Genomic DNA, 24,371 nt, shown 5'->3' with positions numbered 1-24,371 from the left:
AATAAGATAATAAATCCTTTTTATATCTTAATTAGATTATTAATTGTCAATTAGTTAGTATATAAATTATTTTAAAAATAAGTAGTTAGAAATAGATTATACTATCTAAATAGTATAATTTATTAAACTTATTTAAAAAAGAATAATCAAGCTAATTAAATTTACTATGCTAAATTAGGCTAAGTAGGGCTATATCTCTAACAATATTTGAATCTAATTATTGAGAATACTGATTTTCTGAGTATAGTATTTAAAATAATTTCAATATTTTATTTTTTATATTTAATCATTTTCTTAACTATTTTTAGCAGTCCTAAAACTTTTATTATTCTCTCGGTTCATTCTTAAAGTTTTTCTTTTCTTTTCTTTTCTTTCTCTATGATTATTATTTATTTTAAAATATTATTATTTCTATTATTTTTATTACAAATATTTTTAATTTTTATTAATTTTATTAATTTTTAAATTATCAAATTCTTCTTATTCTTTATTATAAATTATTAATTAATTATTTTCTATATAAAATCCTGTTTATAGATTTTATTTATGTATTTATTTTACCTTATTTATAATTGTATTCTCAATATATTAATAATATATATATTTCTTTATTATATCTAATATAGATATTATCTTTAATTAATAACAATAATAATATTTAATATTTTTAAATATTTCTATTATTTTATATCATGTTAAGTAGAATATTTAAATAAGAATACTGTTCTGGAAATATTTTTATTAAATAATTTTATCTTAAATATGCTAACCATAATAAAATATGTTTAGTATTTATATATAAACTCTCTATGAAAATAAATATATATCTAGATTAGATACAGTACTCCTGTATTATTATTTTTCCTCACTAGACTTAAAGGTGTAACTATATCCATACAGGAGATAGTTTTATACAACTTCCGTTTCATATCCGATTGGCATAGGAACTGGGAAGCCTTACCGGCCAACTGCGCAGTTTCCAGCTTCCGTTACCAGTTCCTAGTTCCGCGCCACCTGATCCATCCATGAACGTTGTGCAACCCCTGCTTCAGGGAAAGACTTAGATTGCGCGGCATCTCTCTTCAATCCTGTCTTATCTAACTGGTGACGCATGGGTTCAATCTAATCAGCAATGTCTCGTACAGAAGCCACTCGCACGGCGTCTAACAACGAAGGAAATGACGGGGCTCCTGATGATAAGAAGTCCCGCAACAGAAGACCAGCAAGTGAGGATAGCACCACTGTCGAGGCTATACGGTTCAAAGTTTGACAGATGAACAGACACCGCTTTCCGACAACAGCGCCTGAAAGCCTGGCAGTAAGGAGATCTGGATCAATGCATCTTCACCAATTTAACGCTGACACATACAGGCCAATCTTAACCCCCAAGAGCGTATTGCCTCTGTTTTTTGTCATCGGCGTGATATTTGCCCCTATCGGCGGTCTCCTACTATGGGCCAGCTCTCAGGTATGCAGCATCTTAATATTGATCTTTGCTCTCTAGTTGGCTGAATATTGCTAGGTCCAGGAGATAGTCATAGACTATTCAGAATGCGCCAGCAAGGCATCTTCCCAACCATCATCCATCTCAGATAGAGTGAAAACTTCGTTCAAGTCCAGCAACGAACAGTCTACACCGACTTGGCAGACCCTGAACGAAAATGGGAAAACCGTCTGTCGTCTGATTTTCGAAATACCCGATAGACTAGAACCGCCCGTATTCATGTACTATCGCCTGACCAACTTCTACCAGAATCATCGCAGATATGTTAAATCACTCGATATTGATCAGCTGAAGGGGAAGGCCGTTGACAATAAAACTATTAGTGGGGGATCCTGCGACCCCCTCAAGCTTGACCCTTCGGGAAAAGCGTATTATCCCTGCGGTCTTATCGCCAATTCGCAATTCAATGACACGATTAGCAGCCCCCAGTTGCTTAACGGTGATGATGCCCAAACTTATTACATGACCAACAAAGGCATAGCGTGGGACAGCGACAAGCAGCTTATCAAGAAGACCCAGTACAATAAATGGCAGGTCGTCCCACCTCCTAACTGGCATGACCGCTATCCCCATGGATACCTTGACGGGATACCAAACCTTCACGAGGATGAAGAGTTCATGGTATGGATGAGAACTGCAGCTTTGCCGGCGTTCAGCAAATTATCGCGGAGAAATGATACGACAGCCATGGCCGCTGGAAGCTACCAGCTCGATATCGAGGACCGTAGGTTTGGGCAGTCTAGCAGTACTACCAAGGTCACTAATGTCTGAGCAGGCTTTCCTGTCACTGAGTATGGGGGTACAAAGTCGATACTAATATCCACCCGGACCGTCATTGGTGGCCAGAATCCTTTCATGGGGATTGCTTATGTCGTTGTGGGGGGCGTTTGTATCGTGCTAGGCGCCCTTTTTACTATTGCCCATTTAGTACGACCCAGGTACGATTCCAGTCGACTAGAAACTCATTCGCTGCTTGGAAAGCCTTATTAACTTGCGTTCCCTAGAAAACTTGGTGATCATACCTATCTGACCTGGAATAATGATCACGATAGCTCTGCTACTTCCACAGGAAGAGACGGGAGGCTTGGATCTCACGCTCCATAGGAAGTAATCGCTCATTATATTGAACGCCTCTCGGTCTTCGCAACAGTAATGCATCGTCTCTCTTCCTGTGTCCAAGGCTATTTGTTATATGGTGATCGCAATGTTTAAAATGATTCCTGATGCTCTCGATGCTTGTGCTTATGGAGTTGCCTAACTTGTACTCATTTCTATTTACACCAAAGTGATGAACCTCTTATCAAACAGTTTGCTGTTTACTCAACATGAATGAAGAGGAAATATTTCTGTTATTTCTGCTCGGGCATTTACCCCTTGTTACAGCATTCTTGAGGAGTCGAATTCCCCTTGACAAGTTTGTTGTGCTTGGCCAACGATACATTCCGTGTAGCCGTCGTCGCAGCCTTTTATTCTCTTTTGCCACAGGGTGTTCCAGCGAAAGAGTTGATGTCTCATAAATTAAAGCAAGTATGGCTCCGTTGCACATCTTTAGCATTTTGTTAATGCTTATTATGATGAGCATGCAGGCCTTGTGCAGCGTCTCGTTTGATCGCGGCTTCTGCGCTACACCTGCGCCCAACGAAAATTTGAAAGCGGAGTATAGGAGGATGAGAGCTTCTGAACCAAAAATCAGTTCTGGCTCTAACTATGAAGCCCGAGAGGCTATAAAACCCATTGAAATAGAGACATGGTTTCATGTTGTGAGCAGCCAGGAGGCGGCCAACTCGGTTTCAGACCAGATGATAGCCTCTCAGGTATGTATTGCCCTATCGCCTTGGTCACTGCCCCTCCCAAACTAACTCAATCGCAGTTGATCTATCTACAAGAGGCATATAAAAATGCAACTATATCTTACCGACTGAAAGGCATTACTCGCCATGTGAATGACACATGGGCTCACAATCAAGATGAAATCGCCATGAAGAAAGCTCTGCGCAAAGGGAGTTACAGCACCCTTAATGTTTACTTTCAGACAGATCTCGAGGTGTCATCAGCTGGAAGTGCCCGGGTGTCGCATGACGGAGTTGCTCGACAGATGGATGCTCTATCGTCTAGCGTACTCGGATTCTGCACTTTGCCTGATCCAAGCATAAATGCAAGTAGTCCACGCTCCACTTACCTCAATGACGGTTGCAACGTGCTGGCCAAGACCATGCCTGGAGGTTCGCTGCAGCATTATAACCGAGGAGGGACTGCCGTCCACGAGATTGGGCACTGGAACGGGCTCCTCCACACATTTGAGGGAGACACTTGCTCCTCCAGTAGCGAGGGTGACTATATAGACGACACCCCGCAGCAGTCTGAACCAACGAACGGATGCCCGGCTCAAAAAGATTCCTGCCCAGACCTTCCTGGTCTCGACGCCATTCATAACTTCATGGACTATTCATCAGATGAGTGTTACGAGAATTTCACACCAGATCAAGTTCAGAGGATGAGAAGCATGTGGTCCACCATGAGGGCAGGGAAGTGAGAAAGTGGGGGTCAATCCGGATCTCGTGCATGAGCTGTATGAGAATCACCGCCTTCTGGGAGAAGAGGATTTTAGATTGGCCACGCATTTAGCAATGACATTACATCTGAATCACGCACGCATAGGAACACGAGACCACCGATTGTGGCAACTCTCTCACACTAATACTGCATGACGAAAATTCCAAGCATGATATCAAAAGCTGTAATAAGGCTGCACACTGTTCTGAAAGTAATATCTGGTCGCAGTAGTCTGTTGTCCTCAAGCCAACGAGCTAGTAGGTAGTCGTGCCGAAGCTGCAGATCCATCCCGACTATCGCTTCCGCTTCTTGCCCCGCTCCTCATCGTCCAAACCGCCATCTCTATCCTTCTTCTTCGCCTTGAGTTCCAACTCGTCCCAATCCTCGCCACTCTCTTCGTCTGCGCTGAAGTCGTCGCTTGCCTCAGCACTAGCATCATCATCAAATTCGCTATCGTCTTCCGAACTTTCGTCCGCGGCCGCGAGCTCTGATTCAGAGAGCTCAAACGCAGACTCCTCTTCCTCATCAGAGCCGCCCTCAGAGTCAGACTCTGCCGCCAGGAACGACCAACCTCCATCAGCAAAGAATCCATAAGGATCACTTACCACCGTCTTCATGATGGTGGTCCAGTTCAAGTTCAAGGGACCCTCTGTGAAAGCGAGATCAACAGAGTCGAGCCAATCCTTCACACTTTCCAACGACTCAACAGGGATCGTATTGATGTGAACAGGCGCCCGGTGGAAGTCTTTGAAAACAAAGACAAGGTCAAAGTTTTTAAGTCCGAACTATAGAAATATTAGGACTGAACGATCCAGCGGGGGAACTGTAACTTACCTGTACTCTTTCTAGGTGAGCAATTTCAACCTCATTGAGAGTGATTACTAGGAAAGGAGGCTCAGTCAATTGGACAAGAGCGTCTGTCGTGGGTTGGATCAAGACGTTTGACCGATTGGGAACACCAGTAAAGCCAATTTCTCTGAACGGGATGTCAACGTCGACACCTTCATCCTTGCCAGCATCTGCAATCTTTTCAGCAAATGCCTTGAATTCGCGGTCCAATGCTGCCCGTCGACGCCGCTCTTCTTGTTCGGCCTCAAATTCCTCTTCATCCCCGTAGCGATGTTTACGTCTGCGGTTTCCAGTCTCATCAAACTGCATCTCAGTAGCTTCTCTGTAGAACTGCACATCCCTGGTCTTTCTCTTTCCTATTAATATCGGCGTCTTGAGATGAACGTGTATCAACACGATCAGCTCATGTGCGCATGGTTGGAAGAAAAGATGCTTCACATTGCTAAAAAGTACGTCAACGTGTTCGTTGCGGAAGGGTGACATATATCGAAGACCATTTTGATGTATTTCAACCTCACCAGGAACCCGCTTCCCGTCCAAAGGAGGCCGAAGATAAACGTCGGGTAATTTGACGGGGCGACGATCTGGAAAAATGTTATCCTTGATACTGGTGGGGTCGATATGCGCGATTCACTTACTCCTAATTTCAACCAGCTTGTCCTGCTCCACCACATCCTCCATTTCCTTCTTCTCTTGCTCGCGTCGCAGAGCATTTTTGCGAAGCTCGGTTATGTCTTGAGCGACTTGAGCAAGTCGATTGTTATCCTTGGATCGAAGAGTCAGGTTTCGAAGGAAATGTGCTGAAAGATCTTCAAAAGGCTGGTCATCCTTTCTGCCAACGCCTTGGCCTGGTGACAGAAAGTTGATCCTCAGATAGGCATATTCCCCCTCGTCACTTTTACTGGCATTTTTGATAGTATTGATATGAAAGGGGACCGGTCGGCCCATGATGGGGACAATCACGGTTGAGGCCTTGTGGTCGACATAAATAGTGAGGTCTTTCACTCTTGTGGGCAGTTGGTTATCCCTTTTGTAGGACTCGAATCTCTTGAACTTTTTGTGTGTGACCCCATTGTCATCTCCCGTGGTGCCCGCAAACCTGTCCAGGCCTTCTTTTGTTTTCTTGGTGGCCAGTTCCTTCTGATGCTCACGACGCCGTGCTTCTGCGCCCTCATTGATTTGTGTTGGTCGTTCGGCACGTAACTTTGTTCGGGTGACATTCCTGCTAGCAACAGCACCCGATTTCACCTCCTTCTTCTCCTTGACGGGCTTTTCAGATTCTTCCTCATCTCCAAAATAGAAGGAGACCGAGTCCATGTCAACTCCAGCATCTTTCGTGAACACAAGTGGCCCGTTCTCTCCGACACGGACTGTATCTGTAATGACCATTGAATAAATGGAGTTGCTCCGATCCTTGGCGTTGGAATCCTCGACATCAGTCAGCCCAACTGTAACAGAGAATGTCATGCCACTTCTCAATATCTTGTCGTTCTTCCCGTTCAGAAGCATGTTAGAGTCACGGAGCTCGATTCCCACACCAGCACCAACGGACTTGACAAAGTGCGTTTCGAGCTCTGGCTTCTTGGCCCGGACTAGACTGATAGCTTTGTTGTATAAATCCTTAGCCACTGTACCCTCGCGGAGATCTTTGATAACCACATCGCGAACATTCAGAAGGAAAGCGTAGTTTGCCTCTTGAGATTTGCTTGGGTCGACTAGATATGTGCGCGCAATTAGTGAACTGTAAGTTCTATAGCGAATCCCAAATCCAGCGACGATGATCCCTGGTTGAAGATTGTGGTTGTCTGAAGTTGCTGTGAGTCTGAGGTCATATTTGCCTCCACTTTGTACAACCGGGCCATATGCCCAATCGATCTGTTGAGGATCAAATTCAGTTGGAAGTTTCGCTAGCTTATTGAAGAATCTGGCGTCGTCTATCTTCGCGTCAATTTTCATGGCGAGAGCCTTATGGGTCATCTGCTTCTCTTCGTCCAGCAGACGAGACATTTCATCCACAAAATATTCGGCCATCAAGCCACTACACGCCCTTGACGCATTTCGGATGGATACCTTCATATCGGTTAATGAGTTTTTGTCAACCATCATGACACAGCTTTGAGTGACTGACCAGCTCATCTGTATCTTTGACTGCAAAGGCGGCCGATAGAGCGCCCGAAATGTCAACTTCTTCCAGTTCCCCAGCGGCTGCCGCGTAAACCCGCCGCCAGTCCTCAGAAAAAGGACCGGAGGCTGTATCCTTGGGCAGAATACCGACTTTCTTCTGTGACAGCGCATGGTATCTTAGTAATCCATATCCATCACAGCAAAGGTGGCATGACTCACACCGGCTGTCTTGATAACCTCGATGCACTTCTCAAATGATTTTGTCTTCTCTTCTGGATCCTTTGAGGTCACCAAAATCTCTACTGAGATTTTGCCCCCCTTCAACGGCTCAAGGTGCTTGGCTATATGTTGACACCCTTGTTAGTGGAACATCCAAAAACATTACGGCACAAACGTATTTTTCAAATTAGTGGAAGCACCTACCTTTCTTAGCAGTAGTCACAACATATACAACGTCAGTTGTGAAAACTAGTAGGGTCGCAGGGAATTCGTAGCCCAGGAGCCAGAACTAAATACCCTCAGGTTAGCATGCTGCCAACAGATTGTCCACCTCAGCAATAACTTACATGCATCGCATTGTTCTTTTGGAAGCTGTTAGCCTCGTCTGTCTTTCCCATGAGGATAACAATGGATGAAACTCCACCGAAAGTGGCATTGTTTGAGCGTCTATCTGCCTTCCATGCCGAATAGAAGCTTGTAAGTCGGTTAAAGAATGCATTCTTGTCAATCACAATCTCTTCCGCCATGATGCGAAGTTGCCAGTGGCGCAGGCTAAGGCTTCGCCGTAGCAGCACACGGTTATACCTAGAACCCTTGGCGAAACTGAAAATGGAAGTTTTAGGAGGTAAATGATTGCAGTGACAGCTGAAGCAAGAGAAGTTGCAGACTATAGTAAGAAAGATCTGATGCCGCGAGCGTTGAGAGAGACTATACCGTAAGAAGATCGAAAGAAGGTGTTGAGATAGCAAATGAGCATTTAATTACCAGTCCCGAAGAAACCTAGACGCAACCTAACGCGAACTGGAGCGCGTTTTCGCTGTGCCAAGGAAATGATGAGTAAGGCATGTTTAGGCTGTTTGTTTTCTCTCTACTCGGTACGCATCGTTGTTTGTGTTTTATGTATCTTATGACTACTATAAGCAGTGTCGAACGTATCTTTACCAATATCTCATCGGCCTTCTCATTTATACCCCTCCACAGGTCTCTTATGTTTGGGAGCCTCGAAGCTTTCCGCCTTAAGAAGATTTAAATAGTCTCTCGACAATTTGTCATACTCTTGGTCACCATACAAAATGCACATATGACCGAGTCGTTCCTTGCAAGCCCCTGTCAATCTGCCATGCTTTCGTCTTAACCGTTCATGCTTTCCTGCAAATCTCTCAGAGCCGAGTCTGTGAGGTTCCTTTTTCGATTCCCTTCTTTTCTTTGAACGTTCAGGATGGCAAATGATTCATTACATGCTCCGACTGACCAAGTGAGCACTGATGACTCAATCTCTCGAAGAAAACCCCGACACAATGCTGCAACCGGTGCTTCTGCTGCTGGAATTCGCGCCTTGAGTGCGCAGCTTGTTGCCTTCTACTTCAGAGCACCTATAAAATCATTTTTCCGCACGCGTGTTGAGTATGAATTCCAGCTTCACCTCAAAACACATTTAAAATATGTTGACAAGCCTTGTTTACAGCTATATGGTGGGTAGCTTGGCCCTCCTCGCCCTCTTTTTCTCGAAACCCTCGCTAATCATTCTCGGCTCCTTCTTCGACTCGGGAAGGCATTTGCAAGGGCTGTTAATCCCCATTCATCAAAATCTGGCTGGTCCTTGCATACGACCACACCAGGCCTTCTGATGCATGCTGTTCGCACATATGGGTGGCGCTTCATTCCCAATCAAGTTATGCCCCCTTTATTGGCGAATGCTGGGTGAGCTGCTTAGATTGTTATGGCATTTGTGCGTAATATCTGACTACTACTCCAGAGTTGGCGCCATACTTTACACATCATACCTTCAAGTTCTTGGAAGTCTCAACGAGTCCGTGTCGCAAGGAGTAAAGCGTATATACCCGCCTCCTCCGCCTTCAAATACCTTCACAGCCGGCTTTATAGCTGGAACTGTTCAGTCAATAGTCGCCGCGCCCCTTGATGCTCTCCAGGTCCGTCTACGAACAAATGATTTGCTTGAAGGCCAGTACCGGAGTATGTGGCATTATGGTTATCAAAAGCTCACCCAGATCGGAGCGCGGGGTATATTTGCTGGTTGGAGTATTTCCTTCTTGCGTGATTCCCTGGGGTATGCTTTCTTCTTTTCATCCTTTGAGTTCGTGAAATCTCAGGCGTACTATTCATTTATTACGTGGTACTATGGGTCTTTGCATACTTCTAGTCCGCATCGATTGCAGCCTTTTCAGTCTAGCGATCGCGGTGTTCCGCTCATCAGACCTCATTATGCACTGGAGCCATGTTTTTTAATGGCCGCTGGTGTGATAGCTTCAGTGGCCCAACAAAGCATACAACGACCGCTGTCGGTCATCCAAAGCATCCATGTTTCTCGCTTGGAAATCCTTGACCACCAAGCTAGTCTCTATCCATCGAGGCGAGAAATGCTACGTCTATACTATCATGCCTATCAGGAAACGTTGAGAAGATGCAGGCGAAAGGCATCCAGAGCTGGAGGCTGGAGGAAGTGGCTCTTTCGTGGATTTGCCAGAGATGCTATTCGCCAGGTGCCCAGCACAAGTGCCGGACTTGTGATTTTCGAGCTGGTGCGTCGTAAATATGCCTACATGTCGGACACTGCATATATCGAGCGGGATGGGTATGACATTCTGCTGCCGTGAAAGAACAAAGATACCATTTCTGCCACTCTCCTTTGTCATCGGTATATCTATCATGTGCCTCTTCTTGGAAAGCTTCACCTATACCCCATACCCCTTCCCCTAATCATCTTGGCCTTATTCTACCGAAGTCTCAGTGCTTGAATGGAGCCCATGTCACCTACCGAAACATTTCATGAACTGCTTCGCTAAGCACAGACCCAGGCCAATGACATAGGTTTATCTACGTAGAGAAGAAGGGCTGTGACCCTTTTCGATCATGATCCAATGAATTGTCCATCCATTGAAAGATTTTTCTGGCTTTAAAAACACCATTGTATACGGATTGGTATGTCCAGTTTTCCATCTTGTTCAAGTCATTTCTAGGTAAGTGGAAGCTTCTCGCAGCAGAGTCAATATCACAATCTAGGAGATATGGTATTCGGATTTTGCATAGAGGATGTTCATGGGACGTGTCAATATCTGTTAAGGTCTTTTTTCTCTTATGTTCAGCGAAGCAAAAAGGCTCTTGTCGAGTGGTAGCAGCGTCTTGCCGCTGAATTTGGACTTTGGTAGTATCTTTTATTGCTGTGTCAGGTGAAACACTCCTAGACTACAGAATACTCCGTACCCACACTTGATCCGGATGCTGGAGTTTTACGGTTCGAAGTACTTAGTAGAACGCCAGTCTACAGTAGTACTTTGTTTGTGGGGAATTGCTATTAGGGGTGATCAGCAACCGTGACCAAGCCCAGCCCCAAACTAAATAGGCTTAGCGCGTGTAAATCACGAAGGCGGTCATCACTTCAATGGGTGGGTCTTGGTCACCCCTGCCCAAAGTCAGAAGTAGTTTAGCCTTACAACTAAACTTAGATAGGAAACCACTTGGCTCCGCCGCGGGCGCCTGCAGCGGGCGCCCGGTCCGGTACTATCTGGATTTAATTCTGATTTATAAGCTGTTTTGTAAGTGCTCGGTAACGTAATCGGTAAGCGAGTGGTCCATGTAGGCGAGTGGCCCAGCTCCGTATTCCATATAAAATAGCTATATCCAAAAGCTAAATATCTCAACCATTTCTTATATATATCTTGTAAAACTTAGAATCAAGCTTAATACTACTATAGTTATCTAGTATAGCCTAGAAAAAACCTGATATATACTTTAATTACCTAAATACATATATAAGTTTTGTATTTTTTTTGTAATTTAATATAAATTCTAAATATTTCAAGAAATATGATTTTCTAGTCTTTAAAAAAGATACTATATATAGAAGATATACTTGAATAATGTATTCAAGTTTTATATTCTTAAGTATTGTAGTTGTTGAGATATTCAGCTTTGAATAATAACTATTTTATAAGGAATACGGAGTTGGGCCACTCGCCTACATGGACCACTCGCTTACCGATTACGTTATAATATATAACCGATTCCGCCAGGCAGACCGGTGGTCTTGGGCTTGGGCTTGGTCACGGTTGCTGACCACCCCTATGGACACACGGAGTGTATGTCCAATACGACGAGATCTAAGGCGGTCATACAGGTCGTAGCGTGCAACAAGGCTTGAAAATACTCGGTAAGGGGGCGGTACCGGGGTAAGTGTACAGTACGTTAGTACCGTATCCACTTCCACTGCAAAGAAGCGCGGATACGCCGGGTAATCGACGTAATGCTACTCCGTAGATACCAACCACCTGTCCACGTCGGCTTGCGGGGTTTCCTCCACTCCTCAATGACAACAGCCGTCAAAGTTCCAATCGGTAGCCTTGCATTTGTTCTCTGTACGCAGTATCCTGCTCAGTGGGACTAGTATGATCCGTATCAAAAATAATATACTGTCTTATGTGCAGATTTCCATCCATTGACCTCGTGCCAGCCTCTTGGTTGTCTTACTATCCATCCGCCTGACCCTCCTTGGCCGTCACGCCCCGGACTCCGTCACTCTGCGTCGATCAACCAAGTTGGCAATTGTCTCGTGAGCAAGCAGCCTTATGACCGCTATCATCAGCGCATCACCTCTCCGCCCACAACAAGTCTCCTTGCACTTGAATATCCAGACTCGCTCGCTTAAGTCGAGAGACCCTGGCGTTTCCTTCACGTCCTATTACGTTGTTCTGTTATTCTTATTGTTTGTGCCGCTCGTACCTTACTCTAAGCGTCGCCTTACCACATCCCTTCTTTCAGCAAAGGAAGCACGGCGGTTGCGCACCTACATTTGTCGGCGCCGCCTGACACCGCTCTTTGTCACAGTTGACCGAAGTGGTGACAGCCGATCAGTCAAATATATTGCAAGACGGAGGAGAAGAGGATTGACTGTCCGGGGTAAAGGGGCTGCCAGGTCCAGCCCACTATAACCGCCAACATTCCTTCTAAAACATCCCAACAGCATACTCCTTCGAGCATACCCTTGCGGTACCTTCATTCTCAATCGCGACTTTCCGCTGCAGCGTTGGGCAACGTAGGGCAGTTCACGGCTGAGGGGGCTAGTCGGCGTTATTCGCTATCATCGGACCACTCCTCAGAGTTTATTTGGACCGATAGTGGCGATCTGGCTGAACAGCCTGCTGATGCAGAAAACTCTACACAATCCAATTTTTGGAAGCCGACGGATTTAGATACCTCTGGGTCAACTGAGCCCGAGGAGCGACCCAAGCAGTCAAAGCGTGTTCGTGTATTAGACCAGCCTTCTATTGGCGGTCTCGCAACCGAGAAGACATCGATCGAGATACCCCAACCACCACCCAGGCGGATTCCACGAGCGGAACGTATACTAGCAACCATAATGTCCCCGAACAATCGTCAAAATGCCCAGATGCATGGTTTAGTTGGCAAACCTTTGCTGTAAGACGTTTCACTTCGAGTTTTGAACCGTTGTTATGCGCTGAGCTGATGTCGTGTAGGTATTTCACAAGCGTTTTCGTATCTTTAGGTGTCTTCCTGTTCGGCTACGACCAAGGAGTGATGTCTGGTATCATAACGTATGTCACGCTTATATCGAGCAGTCCAATTTCAAACGGCGGTAGCTGATGCAACACAGAGGATGGTATTTCAAGGACTATTTCAATCAACCCTCACGAGCGGCAATCGGTACAGTTGTCGCGATTCTAGAAGTGGGGGCATTTATTTCATCCCTACTTGTTGGACGAGTTGGTGATTTGATCGGCCGTCGCAAGACTATCCTTTACGGGTCAATCGTCTTTTTCATTGGTGGCGCTTTCCAGACGTTTGCGACAGGATTGCCTATGATGATGGTCGGCCGTATCATCGCAGGATTAGGCGTTGGAGCACTCTCTACAATTGTGCCGGTTTATCAGTCTGAGATTTCGGTGAATACGACCATCGATCCGCCTCAAGCGCTCATACAAACATACTGACAGCTTCTCAAACAGCCTCCCCATAACCGCGGAAAGCTAGCGTGCATTGAATTTACAGGGAATATATCCGGCTACGCTGCTAGTGTATGGGTTGACTACTTCTGCAGCTTCATAGATAGCAACTACTCTTGGCGTCTCCCATTGCTCTGTCAATGCATTATGGGCGCTTTGCTTGGCGTGGGAAGTTTGATCATTTGTGAATCCCCCAGGTGAGCTTGCACAAATTCACGTGTGCCCTACATACTTTTCTCACATCAGATCAGATGGCTACTAGATAACGATTTCGACGAGGAAGGGATGGTTGTTATCGCGAACCTATATGGTAAAGGCGATTTGCACAATGACAAAGCCAGACAAGAATACAGAGAGATCAAGATGAATGTCCTTCTTCAACGACAAGAGGGCGAAAGATCCTACAGCGACATGTTTCGGCGTTATTATAGACGGGTATTGATTGCAATGTCAGCGCAGGCATTGGCTCAGCTTAACGGAATTAACGTTATTTCCTACTACGCCCCACTCGTTTTTGAATCAGCAGGGTGGGCTGGCCGCGATGCTATCTTAATGACCGGCATCAATGCCATATCCTATCTTGCTTCCACGGTCCCTCCGTGGTATCTTGTCGACCGCTGGGGAAGGCGGCCTATCCTACTCTCAGGGGCAGTGGCTATGATTGTGTCTTTGTCCTTGATCTCGTATTTCATTTATATAGATGTCACGGCAACACCAACGCTAACCGTCCTATTTGTCATGATTTACAATGCCGCTTTCGGTGCGTCATGGGGCCCTATACCATGGCTCTACCCCCCCGAGATTTTGCCCTTGAGCATTCGTGCAAAGGGCGCCAGTCTTAGTACCGCTGCAAATTGGGCCTTCAACTGGCTGGTTGGGGAAGTCACACCTGTCCTTCAAGCCGCGATCAAATGGCGTCTCTATCTGGTCCATGCTTTCTTCTGTGCATGCAGCTTTGTACTAGGTCAGTACCTCCTTTGCTCTCGCTCAATTGCGGTCTGCCTGACAGTCACCAAACAGTATATTTCCTATATCCTGAGACAAGTGGGGTCAGATTGGAGGATATGAATCTCTTGTTCGGCGATGCGACTACTTCTATGCCAACTCCAGCGACCCAAGCGGAGCGTGGCTCCTTGATGAGTGCTGGCTCTCCTGTGCCTTCATTCGATATTAGGCGGCAATATGGTCACTTGGGAGCGGATAATGCTATCCCTGGACTAGACATTGATCCACCCAATATGAACCCTACTGCCTATAACAAGTCTGTTAGATCTGGTGATCCGGAGGATCATGTTAGTCGACCAGAGGGATTTGGTGGCTGGATTTCGAATATGATCTCTCGTCACAAGGGATCTGGTTCATCGGCACAAAATAACCAGTATAGCCGTCTTGGGCAAGAGGAAGAGAATGACTAAGGCAGTCATTGTATTCCTAGTGCTATCGCTCAAGTAGACTTCGGCCTTGCCCTCCATTTGAATTTTGTTTCAGCCATATGCGGATTTGCTGTTCTTTGTCATCTACCTTGCTCTGCGCTGGAGGTGTTTCTGTTGTTAGAGGCCTTTGATTTGTATCTGTACTCATTTCAACATTCATGCTTTCAACCTTTGGGGATATAATCTCAGGCTACGGTACCCAAGTCACGAGTCAGATACAAGTAAGACACTTGTCAATGTAGTCCACGTATGTAAGTAGTCCTGGAAGATACTGCATCCGTCGATATATGCACTTGAATTCGGCTAGTAGCAGTCAGCATGGAAGTCGGAATATATGAGCAACCTATGAAACAATTGCAGAAAACCAGATTTCAAGGTTCTCCAGTGTTGGGAACATGATTGATATCATCAACCAGCTTTTACAATAATAGATATTACTGATGAATCTAGACTGGCTTGGCTCCCTGTCCTCAGATTTAGCCCCATTTGGGTGGGGCGGAAACATAGGTGCAAACGTGCGCCCGGGCTTTCCATGTTAACTCCAGGCCAACTCTCACTTTCACTTGAGCATCCTGTGCTTTGCTCTATGCCTCTCTGCCCTTCGTCCTTTCCTTCAACCTTCTCTTCATCCCACTATTTCATTCAGTCAAGACTCAATCCCTCGATTTTGACCCTTCTATTCTCTGATAAATAGCTCAGTCCACGTCCACTTGCTTCTTAGGATTCTTCTAAAATCTCACTTCCTCTTCCGATCATCTATCGAAGGAACATTTCCATTTTCATTCACCAGCAAAGCTACTATCTTGCATCCACTCTCTACTCATATGAAGCTTATCATCCACTTGCGGTCAACGACCTATATCTTGTCTTAAAACAAGTCCTCGAATCTTAATCCTCACTGGGCTGACTGTGCTACGTCAAGATTTACCAAGTCGGTCTCTTTACCTGCACCAGCTTCGGCGTCTGCACCCGACCCCTTTTCCATTCATTCTTTTGGTTACTTTCATCCTCCCGAGTTATGGCAGAAATTACTGGTTCAAGTACCGGCGCCAGTATTGCACCTGATATAAGGCGCAGAACTACCGCGCGCGCGGGGAAGTCGGATGTTGTGTCAAACCAAAATTACACTGATGCAGTAGAAGTGAAATACAAGGTAAGCGTTATCCTTTGCTTGCTGAACATTTTGAATCAATATACATCATTGATCACTGGCTAATAAATATTATACGAGATATAGCCTCGGCCAATTTCTGACTTTACTTACTGGGAGCCTGTCATCGCACCACTGCTGCTCACAGCTTTGTCAATCTTCACCCGTATGTACCGCATTGGACGCTCCAACATTGTCACATGGGATGAAGCACAGTAAGGAACTCATTTTCTTGAAGTAAGCTTGAACTGAACTAATCTCTTTCTTCTCGATTTTCAGCTTTGGCAAGTTCGGGTCGCACTATTTGAAGCGCGAGTTTTACTTCGATGTTCACCCACCATTAGGCAAGATGCTCGTCGGACTATCTGGCTATCTCGCCGGTTACAACGGTTCCTTCGAATTCAAATCTGGAGAACAATACCCTGAGGATGTCAACTACACCTTTATGCGTGTATTCAATGCTGCCTTCGGTGTGGCTTGCGTCCCCCTGGCATACTTCACCGCTCGTGAGCTTGGTTTCCGCCGAGCCACGGTCTGGCTTATCAGTCTGATGGTGCTTTTCGAGAATTCGTACGCCACCATTTCGCGATTTATTTTGCTCGATTCTATGCTGCTATGCTTTACTTTTACAACCACCCTATGCTGGGCAAAATTCCACCGACTCCAAAAAAAGAGCTTCTCCTTCGAATGGTTCACGTGGCTTTTGCTCACTGGCGTGAGCATTGGTTGTGTTTGCAGCGTCAAATGGGTTGGATTTTTCTGCACAGCGATCGTAGGGCTTTATACGGTTGAAGACCTCTGGAACAAATTCGGTGATGTGAAGATGCCCAAGGTACGTTGAATTCACTCTTCACAAACCCGAACGTATACTAAACATCTGACAGGATGTATTGGTGAAACACCTACTCGCCCGCATAGCTGGCTTGATACTTGTGCCATGTCTTGTTTACATTCTCTCGTTTTACGTCCATTTCTGGATCTTAGAGAATAGTGGCCCTGGTGACGCGCAGATGAGTTCCCTCTTCCAGGCAAATCTCAAGGGAACTGAGGTCGGGCAGGATAGTCCTCTTGAAGTCGCACTTGGCTCGAGGGTTACATTGAAGAACATGGGCTATGGAGGTGGCCTGTTGCATTCGCATGTTCAGACCTACCCTGAAGGTTCTGCTCAACAACAAGTCACTTGCTATCACCACAAAGATGCGAACAATGACTGGTTCATTTATCCGAACCGCCAGGAGTTGGGATATGATGCTAATGGCCCATTGAGATTCATCGGCAACGGCGATGTGATACGCTTGATCCATGGGCAAACAGGCCGAAACCTGCACTCGCATGCGATTTCAGCACCGGTAACCAAAAGCCATTACGAAGTATCTTGCTATGGCAATATCACCATCGGGGACGACAAAGATCATTGGGCGATTGAAGTCATAGATGATGTCGCTTCCAAGGACAAGAGTAGAGTTAGAACACTTACGACAGCCTTTCGGTTGAAGCACCCCGTTTTGGGTTGCTACCTGAGAGCTGGCAATGTCAATCTACCACAATGGGGCTTCAAGCAGATTGAGACCACCTGCGTTAAGGAGAATAGGCCTAATGATGTCTATACTCACTGGAATGTCGAGTCTCACTACAACGAGAGACGTGAGAACACCCCACTCCCGATATTACGTTATTCAGTCATGGGAATAACCCGTTTGCTGATTATGATATCTAGTCCCGCCAGGTGATCCTGGTTCCTACAAGTCGCCGTTCTGGAAAGACTTCATTCATTTGAATGTTGCAATGATGACATCTAATAATGCACTGGTTCCTGATCCCGACAAACAGGACGATCTCGCCTCAAAGTTCTGGCAGTGGCCCGTCTTGAATGTTGGGCTCCGCATGTGCTCCTGGGACGACAGTACTGTCAAATACTATCTTCTCGGAAATCCTTTCGTTTACTGGGGCAGTAGTGCCAGTCTGGCTGCCTTTGGGTTCCTAGTTCTTTGGTACCTTGTGCGCTGGCAGCGAGGTTACAATGAGCTCTCACAAACGGAAATTGACCATATACATTACTCAGGCATATACCCCGTTATTGGATGGATTCTGCATTACTTACCTTTCGTGGTTATGGCACGGGTGACTTATGTCCATCATTACTATCCGGCTCTATACTACGCCATACTCACATTCGGATTCTGTATCGACTGGTTTACCCGGGCAGTCAATGATAAGCTACGTGGGGCGCTATATTCGGTGCTTTATCTTATGATATTCGGGATGTTCTTATACTTCCGTGTTATTGTATTCGGCATCGAGGGTCCTAGCCATGATTGGAAGCATTTGAATTGGCTTAGTGGGTGGAAAATCGGTAATTGAGGGGCCAGTCCTCTCATCCCAATCACTTCCCCTTCCTAGGGCCAGTTAGCCTGTTTCTTTGCTCCATCGCTTTCTGTGATCCATGGCCCACCAGCATCCACTTGGACGCCTACATCTTTTTGTAAGGAAATGAAATGACCTTTGATATATCTCTTATCGGACATCGAAATCTCGGAAGGAGTGTCCTCGAACTTGGCATGCCTGGATAGTTTTGTTCCGGAGTGTGGTGTCACCTCCAGCCGATAGTGGCCGGCTGTTTGTTTGGCCCGTTCGTATTTTAATGGGTAAGCCGATGACTTTCCATACGTGGACAGCTTATGTGGCATTTTAGTTGTGAGCAGTTCCCAATTTGATATAATATCGAAACGCTTAACTAGATAACAATAACTGCACATTCCTTCTTAAATTGTATACAATCCAATATCTCTAGTCTGTGAAGCAATTAACGCTATTGGTTTATATTGATTATATGAAAACATGTTCGCTCCAATGATATAAGCGTTCGTATAGGTAGAATAACCAGTATAATCAACCAAGTATGTAGATGACACAAGAACAGGTGTTGGCATGTGAAAAGCAACTGTAGACATTAAAATTTGCGGTCTACATAACACAGCAGAACTCTACTTAGGCCCGCTGAGAATGTTACAAAGAGGTACTCATCAACTACCTGAAAAGTAGGCATGAATATAATAAACAGGCGGTAAAGGCGGAAATAACGTGACTACTTAGACAAGTATTTACCGTGGGTAGGTTCAGCTTTTTAGCTAATTCGAAAGCTATAATTGTGTTCTAGGCGCCTCCGGTCTACCGTACCGGCAACCTCCCAATCACTTCGGCCTGCCCGAACCTCCTTGAAATGGATATCTGCTCACCACTTACTTCTCTTGACGTACACATGTTCTTGCTTCGAGTAGCTATTATATAATGATAAGTTTAGAATAAAGTAAGAGTCATAATATACCAGTAAAAGTACTAGCAAATCATCAAAAGATCAGATAGTGTGACTATTTTCTATGAGATTCTCTTAATTAGGCCTAGCTTAGTCTCTTGGGGTTTAGTGAGCTGTGTTTAGGTGGGATCAATGCATGGTGCCGTCCAAACAGTTATCTATTCTTCAGGTGGAATCATGGATGAAGTTTATTATTCTTGTGTAACAGCTCTATTAGACACTACTGACCAAAAGAGCCTATCAAGCAGGTTCAACGCACATGAGCTTTAAAAACAAACCCGGCTGACTTATAACCACTCAATGATTAGCCTGACTAGTTTGATATACGAATCATGATGGCACACCACCGTACCAGTTTTGTCGTCTTTCGTCAAAACCGACTGCCTCGTTTCCTTTCCAGTAGGCAGTCTTCCACGCATGTGAAATAACCTGCCTCCCTTCAAAAATCACGCGACGTATAGATGTTTAGGGTCAATGATCGTGATACGCGTGTATATTGTGCAAGTAGTTCACATCATCCCGTGAATATAAGTGGCCAGGGTAGGCATTAGCAGCAACTGCCAACCAAACCATTTCCATTTTTGCGCATTGCATCGTTCAGGCCTAAGGTGACGGTTTTAGGAGCACCAGGATTTTGGCCCCCAGTAGCACCAAAGCCCTTGACCCCACTTCGGCGATCATGAAGGTCGTACTTACCAGCTTCAATGTTGCGGTAGATCTTTTCAGCCACCTCGAGAAACGCGCATTCGACATTGTCGCCAGATTTTGCACTCGTCTCGACATAATTCGCGACATTATTCAAGCGGCACCATTCTTCCGCTTCCTGCCTGGTAACCCTCCTTTGACTCGAAACTGAACCGTCGTCTGCAAGATCGCTCTTGTTTCCAACCAGTATAATTACAATGCCGTCTTCTGCGATTTGCCGTAGATCTTGGAGCCACTGTGTACAAGACAAGAAAGTGGAAGGCCTGGTGATGTCGAAAACCAGAAGTGCCCCAGAGGCACCACGGAAGTAAGAACGAGTTATAGATTTATACGTTTCCTGACCAGCCGTATCCCAGAGAGATAGCTTCATTCTCTTCTGATGCTCAGGTACCCTGCGAGGAGGACTAGGCAACCCGGTGGCAGTCGGTTCTTCAGAAATAGTGACAGGTACTTCTGAAGGGGTTGATGAAATAGACGGTGATGCCGTAAATCTGCGAGTATGGGCGTCAACTCCCAGTCCAAGGTTCTTTGACGCAGGAGGGCCGACTGGAACGATGCGAGAACCAAACTCCACGCCGATGGTAACGTCATGGGAGGATGAGAAGCGACCCTCGCAAAGCCGAATTGTCAACTAGACAGGGCGCTATATATCAGCGTCGTCAATCAAAGAGGTCAAATTTGTTATACCTACACTGGATTTTCCAGTTCCAGAGTCGCCAATGCAGACAAGCTTAGCGATGTAGTCCCATGGCTGTGACATGGGTATAGCAGAGCAAAGTAGCTCTGTGGTCAGGTACAGAAGCCTGTTTTGAGGTTCTAGGATGTCCGGTATATCAGACTCTTGAAGTCATGCTCCAGCTCTGGCTGTTGGAAAGGGCCCATCAGAAGGTTTAATTCTTTGAGGGTCGTTCGGCCGAGATCGCGACGCACACTTTGAAACCTTTCCTTTCAGAGAAGGATAGAGACCGTATGATGACCCAAGGCGGCTGTGGTGGTTGGCTTGAGTTCGAATTTCGAGCAAACAAGCGTTACTCAAAACTAGTAGTGCTGAGGTGCCATCTATCTATCCCGGTTTCGCACTAATACTAAACGGTTAATGCCTAAAATAGTGGATTACTGTAGTGGAGACTGGTGAGGAGATGAGGAGCTCTGGAGACGCGGGACATACGGAGCAAAGGACACTTACCATCTGTATCTGCTTGAGCCCCAAGGAGTCAATCTATATATCCTTTGAGTGCTACGTCAGGGTAGATAAGAGGGAGATTCCTCAGGTCGAATGACACCTCGCAGGACTAACTAGTGTAACCCTTGAGGTCTGCTGAGTCATCTGTTACATGACCTTGTCCATATGACGCTGGCATTCAAACGCCCAACGCTGTCCCAGTTCACCATCCATTGTTTGTCCTTCTCTACCTCTCTCTATGCTTGGTTCCTGCTGTCAATACACGAGGTTCTTGGATGGTCTCTCTCCACCAATTCTCTATCACTTATGTAGCCGTTTCTCGTCAAGCGACTATTCGTGAAACAAGGTCTCGAAAGAGCTCACCGCTACATTAGTTAACTATTCTTTCAGCGAGTGTGAATTACAACACAGTATCTGCCTCACTTTTGGTGCAAAGCAACAAGAACGAACGGGACATCAGAAGAGAGAAGAGGTCCAGACCCAGCCAAAGTGTGAATCCGCCATGTTTTCTGAATGTACGATCCCTGGAGCTATGCTAGAAGCTGTATTGTGCCACTTCTTGAACACCTATGTTGATAACGTGGTCAGATGCCTCCCGCTTCCTTGCACAATCACAATCCCGGTTGGTGACGCATTCCGAAGACGTCCGCAGACAGGGCCATGGACATTTCATTCACCAACCGGGAAATCTCCGTTCACCCCAATCACGGTCTTTTTTGCAACGAACGGCCATTGATCCGTATCAAACTGTCGCTTCGCAGGTCTCAAATCTTGCGCGAAACCCGACACAGCAAGCACCTCTGTTCTATAGTGCCACAGACGAATTTCGGGAGGATGATGATGAAACTGAGCACGAGCGGGAGATTGCGGACTTCTATGCCCTGCAGAAATCACGACGAGTGTTGGAAGTCAACCATCTTCAAGAGTCTTCAGAGAATGATGATGATGATAAATCCCCCTCCACTATAGAAGAATCTGTTACCCATCATACCTATCGAGAAAGCTTCAAAGGTAAGGGTATTTGGAGCTCGTGGCGTGAAAGCAGCCCCACCCAGAAATCACAAAGACCCCAGAACGGCAATAGGTTACTGCGAGCTGAACCTGGGCGTGATATGCAGACTAAGTGGATGGGATTTCAGCGAGGAGAGAATCTCGTTGATGTTCGTTTAGAAGACACACTTGGATCGAGCATCATTTCTGACGGAGAGTCCCCTGAGATAGGCGATGACAACCCGCCCTCGATCCAGCGATTTCGAGAACAGCCAAAATCCCGCATGGGTAATCTTGGGATTACTCCAACTATCACGCAATCAGGGTCAGACGCCGCCGAAGCGCCCGAAGGTTGTCTACAGGAGAGTCCGCTAGCTTCATACGAAGCGCCTACCGTGTCGGTTAGGGTTCGCTCGCCTGTCTATGACGCTTTCTGGGCCCAGCTGTTCCTGATATTTATTGCTTGCCTCTTTGCAACTTCTTTTCTTGTTTATCTACATACATCCGCTCCCCCTGATTTCCCGAAATGGGGCGATACGGTGTATTCGACTATTCACAACTCGTTTTTCAGGCTGGGGGTTTTCACTGTGGTCTCAATATTCCTGTCTCTGCTTTGGCTCGCGCTGCTACGGTCATATGTACGCCCCCTGGTCTATGTCGTCTTATTTGCCGTTCCGGCAATTTTGTACTTCTTCTCACTCTATCCCTTCATCTCGAGTTTTCGTGGCTCTTGGCATGGAGCAAGCATCCAGGATAAAGCCATGAGGTGGCTATCAGTTATCCCTTTCGTGATAGCAAGTGCCTGGATTTTTAACGTTATACGGAGCCGTCGAGCGATAGGTAAAGCAGTAGGCATACTTGAATTTGCCTGCCGTATCCTTGCCGCAAACCCCGAGCTTTTGGTTCTTGGCGTCTGCATCCTCTTGCTTATTGTCGCATGGACATGGGTTTGGATGCTCATGTTCACGCGTGTATTCCTAACGGGACACATCTCCGGATCTTTGCTCTTTTTCATGGATCCGAGCAGTTGGTGGCTGGGAGTCTACTATGTAATAGTCTATTTATGGTCGTTGGGAGTTGTCGCTGGCGTTCAACGTACGGTCACGGCTGCAACAGTGAGCCAGTGGTATTTTCACAGGTTGACCACGCCCGCGCCAGCATCTAGGCTAATAGTTCGAGCCGCTACCCATCATTGTCTCACAACATCTTTCGGCACGGCTTGCTTGTCTAGCCTTCTGGCCCTGTTGATTCGGCTTCCGCTTCTGCTACTTCCACATCGGATCTCTTCTGTTCTCAGTCTCTGTGCCTATTCCTTTGTTCCGACTCCGTTGGCTACTATCACAAATCCCCTGGCCCTCACCTATGCTGCAATTCATTCTCAACCGCTTACTGTATCGGCCCGTGGTCTGATGCAAATGACAAACCTTGCACCGTCGGTAGCCATCTCACCTATCCACCCACGGTCTTTCACCTGGTCTCGCGAAACCTCTGCAGCGCTTATCTCGTATCGGCTATCGAAACTTATCCTTCATGCCGCTCGCCTTATCATGTCACTAGCGCTTGGCTTTGGAGGTTGGGTCAGTACTGCACGGAACTATCGCGTGCCAAGTGACCCTGGTGTGGTTCGCGGCAGTCTGTATGCTTACATGGTAGGGCTAATTGCTGGAACGATTGGTTGGAGTATCTTGGGTGCCATCGAGAGTGTCATCGCTGATATTGTTGATGCGTCTCTCATCTGCTGGAGTAGTGAAGTCGGTATCTACGGAAGGGAGGCGAGATATTGCCGGGAAGCTGGCTGGCTTTTCAGTGAAGAGCCCGCTCCCTCGGTCTGCTATACAGATTCCCGCGAGCCCTGAGTCGATAACCTCATACAATTATTCATGCCGGGTGATAGGTCAGCAAGCATATTTACATGCCATCATTCTATGCAGCAGACACGCATGAAAACAAAGCCTCTTCCATTGGACGACCTGAAGCTTACCGATAACCGGAATCTCTGACCTTGCGGTGGGTTTTCAGACAACACCATGAAGTGTCAAGCCTTATACTATGCCCAATTGCTGCTTCGTCTCCCAGTTAGTCAACATGTGCTTTGATGGGAACCAATTTATTGAGATAATATTTTTGCCAATTACTGTAAGGTTCTTTCTCTCGTGGGTTTATCTCATGGCTTTGTGGTGCTGTGCTCTGTGGTTCTCTTGCGTCATCCTCGGAAAAATTTAAGAGCATTGCATGACGTGGTAGACTAAACACATTATACCTTGAAAATTTAACAATCGAGAGGTGTGCGAATCAAATCGTCTCATGCTTGAATTGTCGAATTGCCCTAGAGTTTCAATATTCTACGACTACAACATGCTTGCAGTAGGT

At 46.1% G+C, this 24,371-nt stretch overlaps 9 protein-coding genes across 9 annotated transcripts; 7 read left to right on the top strand and 2 right to left on the bottom strand.

Annotated features, from left to right (window-relative positions):
• Positions 1–1,132: 1,132 nt before the first annotated feature.
• On the top strand, positions 1,133–2,898 carry BO97DRAFT_455258 (CDC50/LEM3 family protein; the record flags this gene model as incomplete). The annotated part of the gene is made up of 6 exons (XM_025699137.1): positions 1,133–1,226; positions 1,282–1,318; positions 1,372–1,468; positions 1,523–2,228; positions 2,280–2,442; positions 2,509–2,898. 6 exons carry the CDS (start codon positions 1,133–1,135, stop codon positions 2,606–2,608), a joined length of 1,197 nt encoding a protein of 398 aa, XP_025549940.1. The 3' UTR covers positions 2,609–2,898.
• A 135-nt stretch (positions 2,899–3,033) lies between these two features.
• On the top strand, positions 3,034–4,037 carry BO97DRAFT_348828 (zinc metalloprotease; the record flags this gene model as incomplete). Its single annotated transcript, XM_025691901.1, has 2 exons — positions 3,034–3,318; positions 3,375–4,037. 2 exons carry the CDS (start codon positions 3,034–3,036, stop codon positions 4,035–4,037), a joined length of 948 nt encoding a protein of 315 aa, XP_025549939.1.
• Positions 4,038–4,183: 146 nt separating this feature from the next.
• On the bottom strand, positions 4,184–7,992 carry spt16 (chromatin-remodeling protein SPT16). The gene is made up of 7 exons (XM_025692855.1): positions 7,597–7,992; positions 7,454–7,538; positions 7,250–7,371; positions 7,035–7,187; positions 5,545–6,976; positions 4,892–5,490; positions 4,184–4,842 (listed from the first exon to the last, which is right to left on the bottom strand). Exons 1-7 carry the CDS (start codon positions 7,774–7,776, stop codon positions 4,351–4,353), a joined length of 3,063 nt encoding a protein of 1,020 aa, XP_025549938.1. The 5' UTR covers positions 7,777–7,992; the 3' UTR covers positions 4,184–4,350.
• Positions 7,993–8,369: 377 nt separating this feature from the next.
• On the top strand, positions 8,370–9,052 carry BO97DRAFT_120310 (uncharacterized protein). The gene is made up of 3 exons (XM_025689969.1): positions 8,370–8,653; positions 8,715–8,950; positions 9,008–9,052. The coding sequence occupies exons 1-2, from the start codon at positions 8,469–8,471 to the stop codon at positions 8,875–8,877; spliced, it is 348 nt and encodes a 115-aa protein (XP_025549937.1). The 5' UTR covers positions 8,370–8,468; the 3' UTR covers positions 8,878–8,950; positions 9,008–9,052.
• Positions 8,539–10,061, top strand: BO97DRAFT_406774 (putative mitochondrial carrier protein). The gene is made up of 3 exons (XM_025695488.1): positions 8,539–8,653; positions 8,715–8,950; positions 9,006–10,061. Exons 2-3 carry the CDS (start codon positions 8,925–8,927, stop codon positions 9,862–9,864), a joined length of 885 nt encoding a protein of 294 aa, XP_025549936.1. The 5' UTR covers positions 8,539–8,653; positions 8,715–8,924; the 3' UTR covers positions 9,865–10,061.
• A 2,562-nt stretch (positions 10,062–12,623) lies between these two features.
• BO97DRAFT_426288 (putative MFS monosaccharide transporter) lies at positions 12,624–14,642 on the top strand (the record flags this gene model as incomplete). Its single annotated transcript, XM_025697118.1, has 6 exons — positions 12,624–12,682; positions 12,742–12,819; positions 12,879–13,167; positions 13,231–13,424; positions 13,479–14,191; positions 14,248–14,642. The coding sequence occupies 6 exons, from the start codon at positions 12,624–12,626 to the stop codon at positions 14,640–14,642; spliced, it is 1,728 nt and encodes a 575-aa protein (XP_025549935.1).
• An 874-nt stretch (positions 14,643–15,516) lies between these two features.
• pmt2 (protein O-mannosyl transferase) lies at positions 15,517–18,248 on the top strand. Its single transcript, XM_025689968.1, has 5 exons — positions 15,517–15,813; positions 15,898–16,025; positions 16,090–16,642; positions 16,695–17,454; positions 17,528–18,248. Exons 1-5 carry the CDS (start codon positions 15,679–15,681, stop codon positions 18,169–18,171), a joined length of 2,220 nt encoding a protein of 739 aa, XP_025549934.1. The 5' UTR covers positions 15,517–15,678; the 3' UTR covers positions 18,172–18,248.
• Positions 18,249–19,670: 1,422 nt separating this feature from the next.
• On the bottom strand, positions 19,671–21,063 carry BO97DRAFT_471567 (GTPase Rab2, small G protein superfamily; the record flags this gene model as incomplete). Its single annotated transcript, XM_025700050.1, has 4 exons — positions 21,015–21,063; positions 20,520–20,907; positions 20,305–20,459; positions 19,671–20,232 (listed from the first exon to the last, which is right to left on the bottom strand). The coding sequence occupies exons 2-4, from the start codon at positions 20,586–20,588 to the stop codon at positions 19,671–19,673; spliced, it is 786 nt and encodes a 261-aa protein (XP_025549933.1). The 5' UTR covers positions 20,589–20,907; positions 21,015–21,063.
• Positions 21,026–24,252, top strand: BO97DRAFT_406771 (uncharacterized protein). Its single transcript, XM_025695487.1, has 2 exons — positions 21,026–21,526; positions 21,600–24,252. The coding sequence occupies exons 1-2, from the start codon at positions 21,514–21,516 to the stop codon at positions 23,855–23,857; spliced, it is 2,271 nt and encodes a 756-aa protein (XP_025549932.1). The 5' UTR covers positions 21,026–21,513; the 3' UTR covers positions 23,858–24,252.
• The last annotated feature ends 119 nt before the right edge of the window (positions 24,253–24,371 follow it).

The sequence above is a fragment of the Aspergillus homomorphus genome (assembly GCF_003184865.1).
Source record: "Aspergillus homomorphus CBS 101889 unplaced genomic scaffold BO97scaffold_27, whole genome shotgun sequence".
NCBI lineage: Eukaryota > Fungi > Ascomycota > Eurotiomycetes > Eurotiales > Aspergillaceae > Aspergillus > Aspergillus homomorphus.
Note: the sequence above shows the minus strand (reverse complement) of the source record. Positions and strands in the feature narration are given on the sequence as shown.

Bases quoted from the DNA above. Each gene is read 5' to 3' on its own strand.
- BO97DRAFT_120310 (XM_025689969.1), top strand. From the start codon at position 8,469: ATGGCAAATGATTCATTACATGCTCCGACTGACCAAGTGAGCACTGAT. The intron at 8,654-8,714 runs GTATGAATTCCA...CCTTGTTTACAG, and splicing joins TTTTTCCGCACGCGTGTTGA to CTATATGGTGGGTAGCTTGG.
- spt16 (XM_025692855.1), bottom strand. From the start codon at position 7,776: ATGGCGGAAGAGATTGTGATTGACAAGAATGCATTCTTTAACCGACTT. The intron at 7,372-7,453 runs GTAGGTGCTTCC...GTCAACATATAG, and splicing joins TGTGACTACTGCTAAGAAAG to CCAAGCACCTTGAGCCGTTG. The intron at 4,843-4,891 runs GTAAGTTACAGT...ATATTTCTATAG, and splicing joins CTCACCTAGAAAGAGTACAG to TTCGGACTTAAAAACTTTGA.
- BO97DRAFT_406774 (XM_025695488.1), top strand. From the start codon at position 8,925: ATGCCCCCTTTATTGGCGAATGCTGG. The intron at 8,951-9,005 runs GTGAGCTGCTTA...CTACTACTCCAG, and splicing joins CCTTTATTGGCGAATGCTGG to AGTTGGCGCCATACTTTACA.
- pmt2 (XM_025689968.1), top strand. From the start codon at position 15,679: ATGGCAGAAATTACTGGTTCAAGTACCGGCGCCAGTATTGCACCTGAT. The intron at 16,643-16,694 runs GTACGTTGAATT...AACATCTGACAG, and splicing joins GTGATGTGAAGATGCCCAAG to GATGTATTGGTGAAACACCT. The intron at 17,455-17,527 runs GTGAGAACACCC...TATGATATCTAG, and splicing joins GTCTCACTACAACGAGAGAC to TCCCGCCAGGTGATCCTGGT.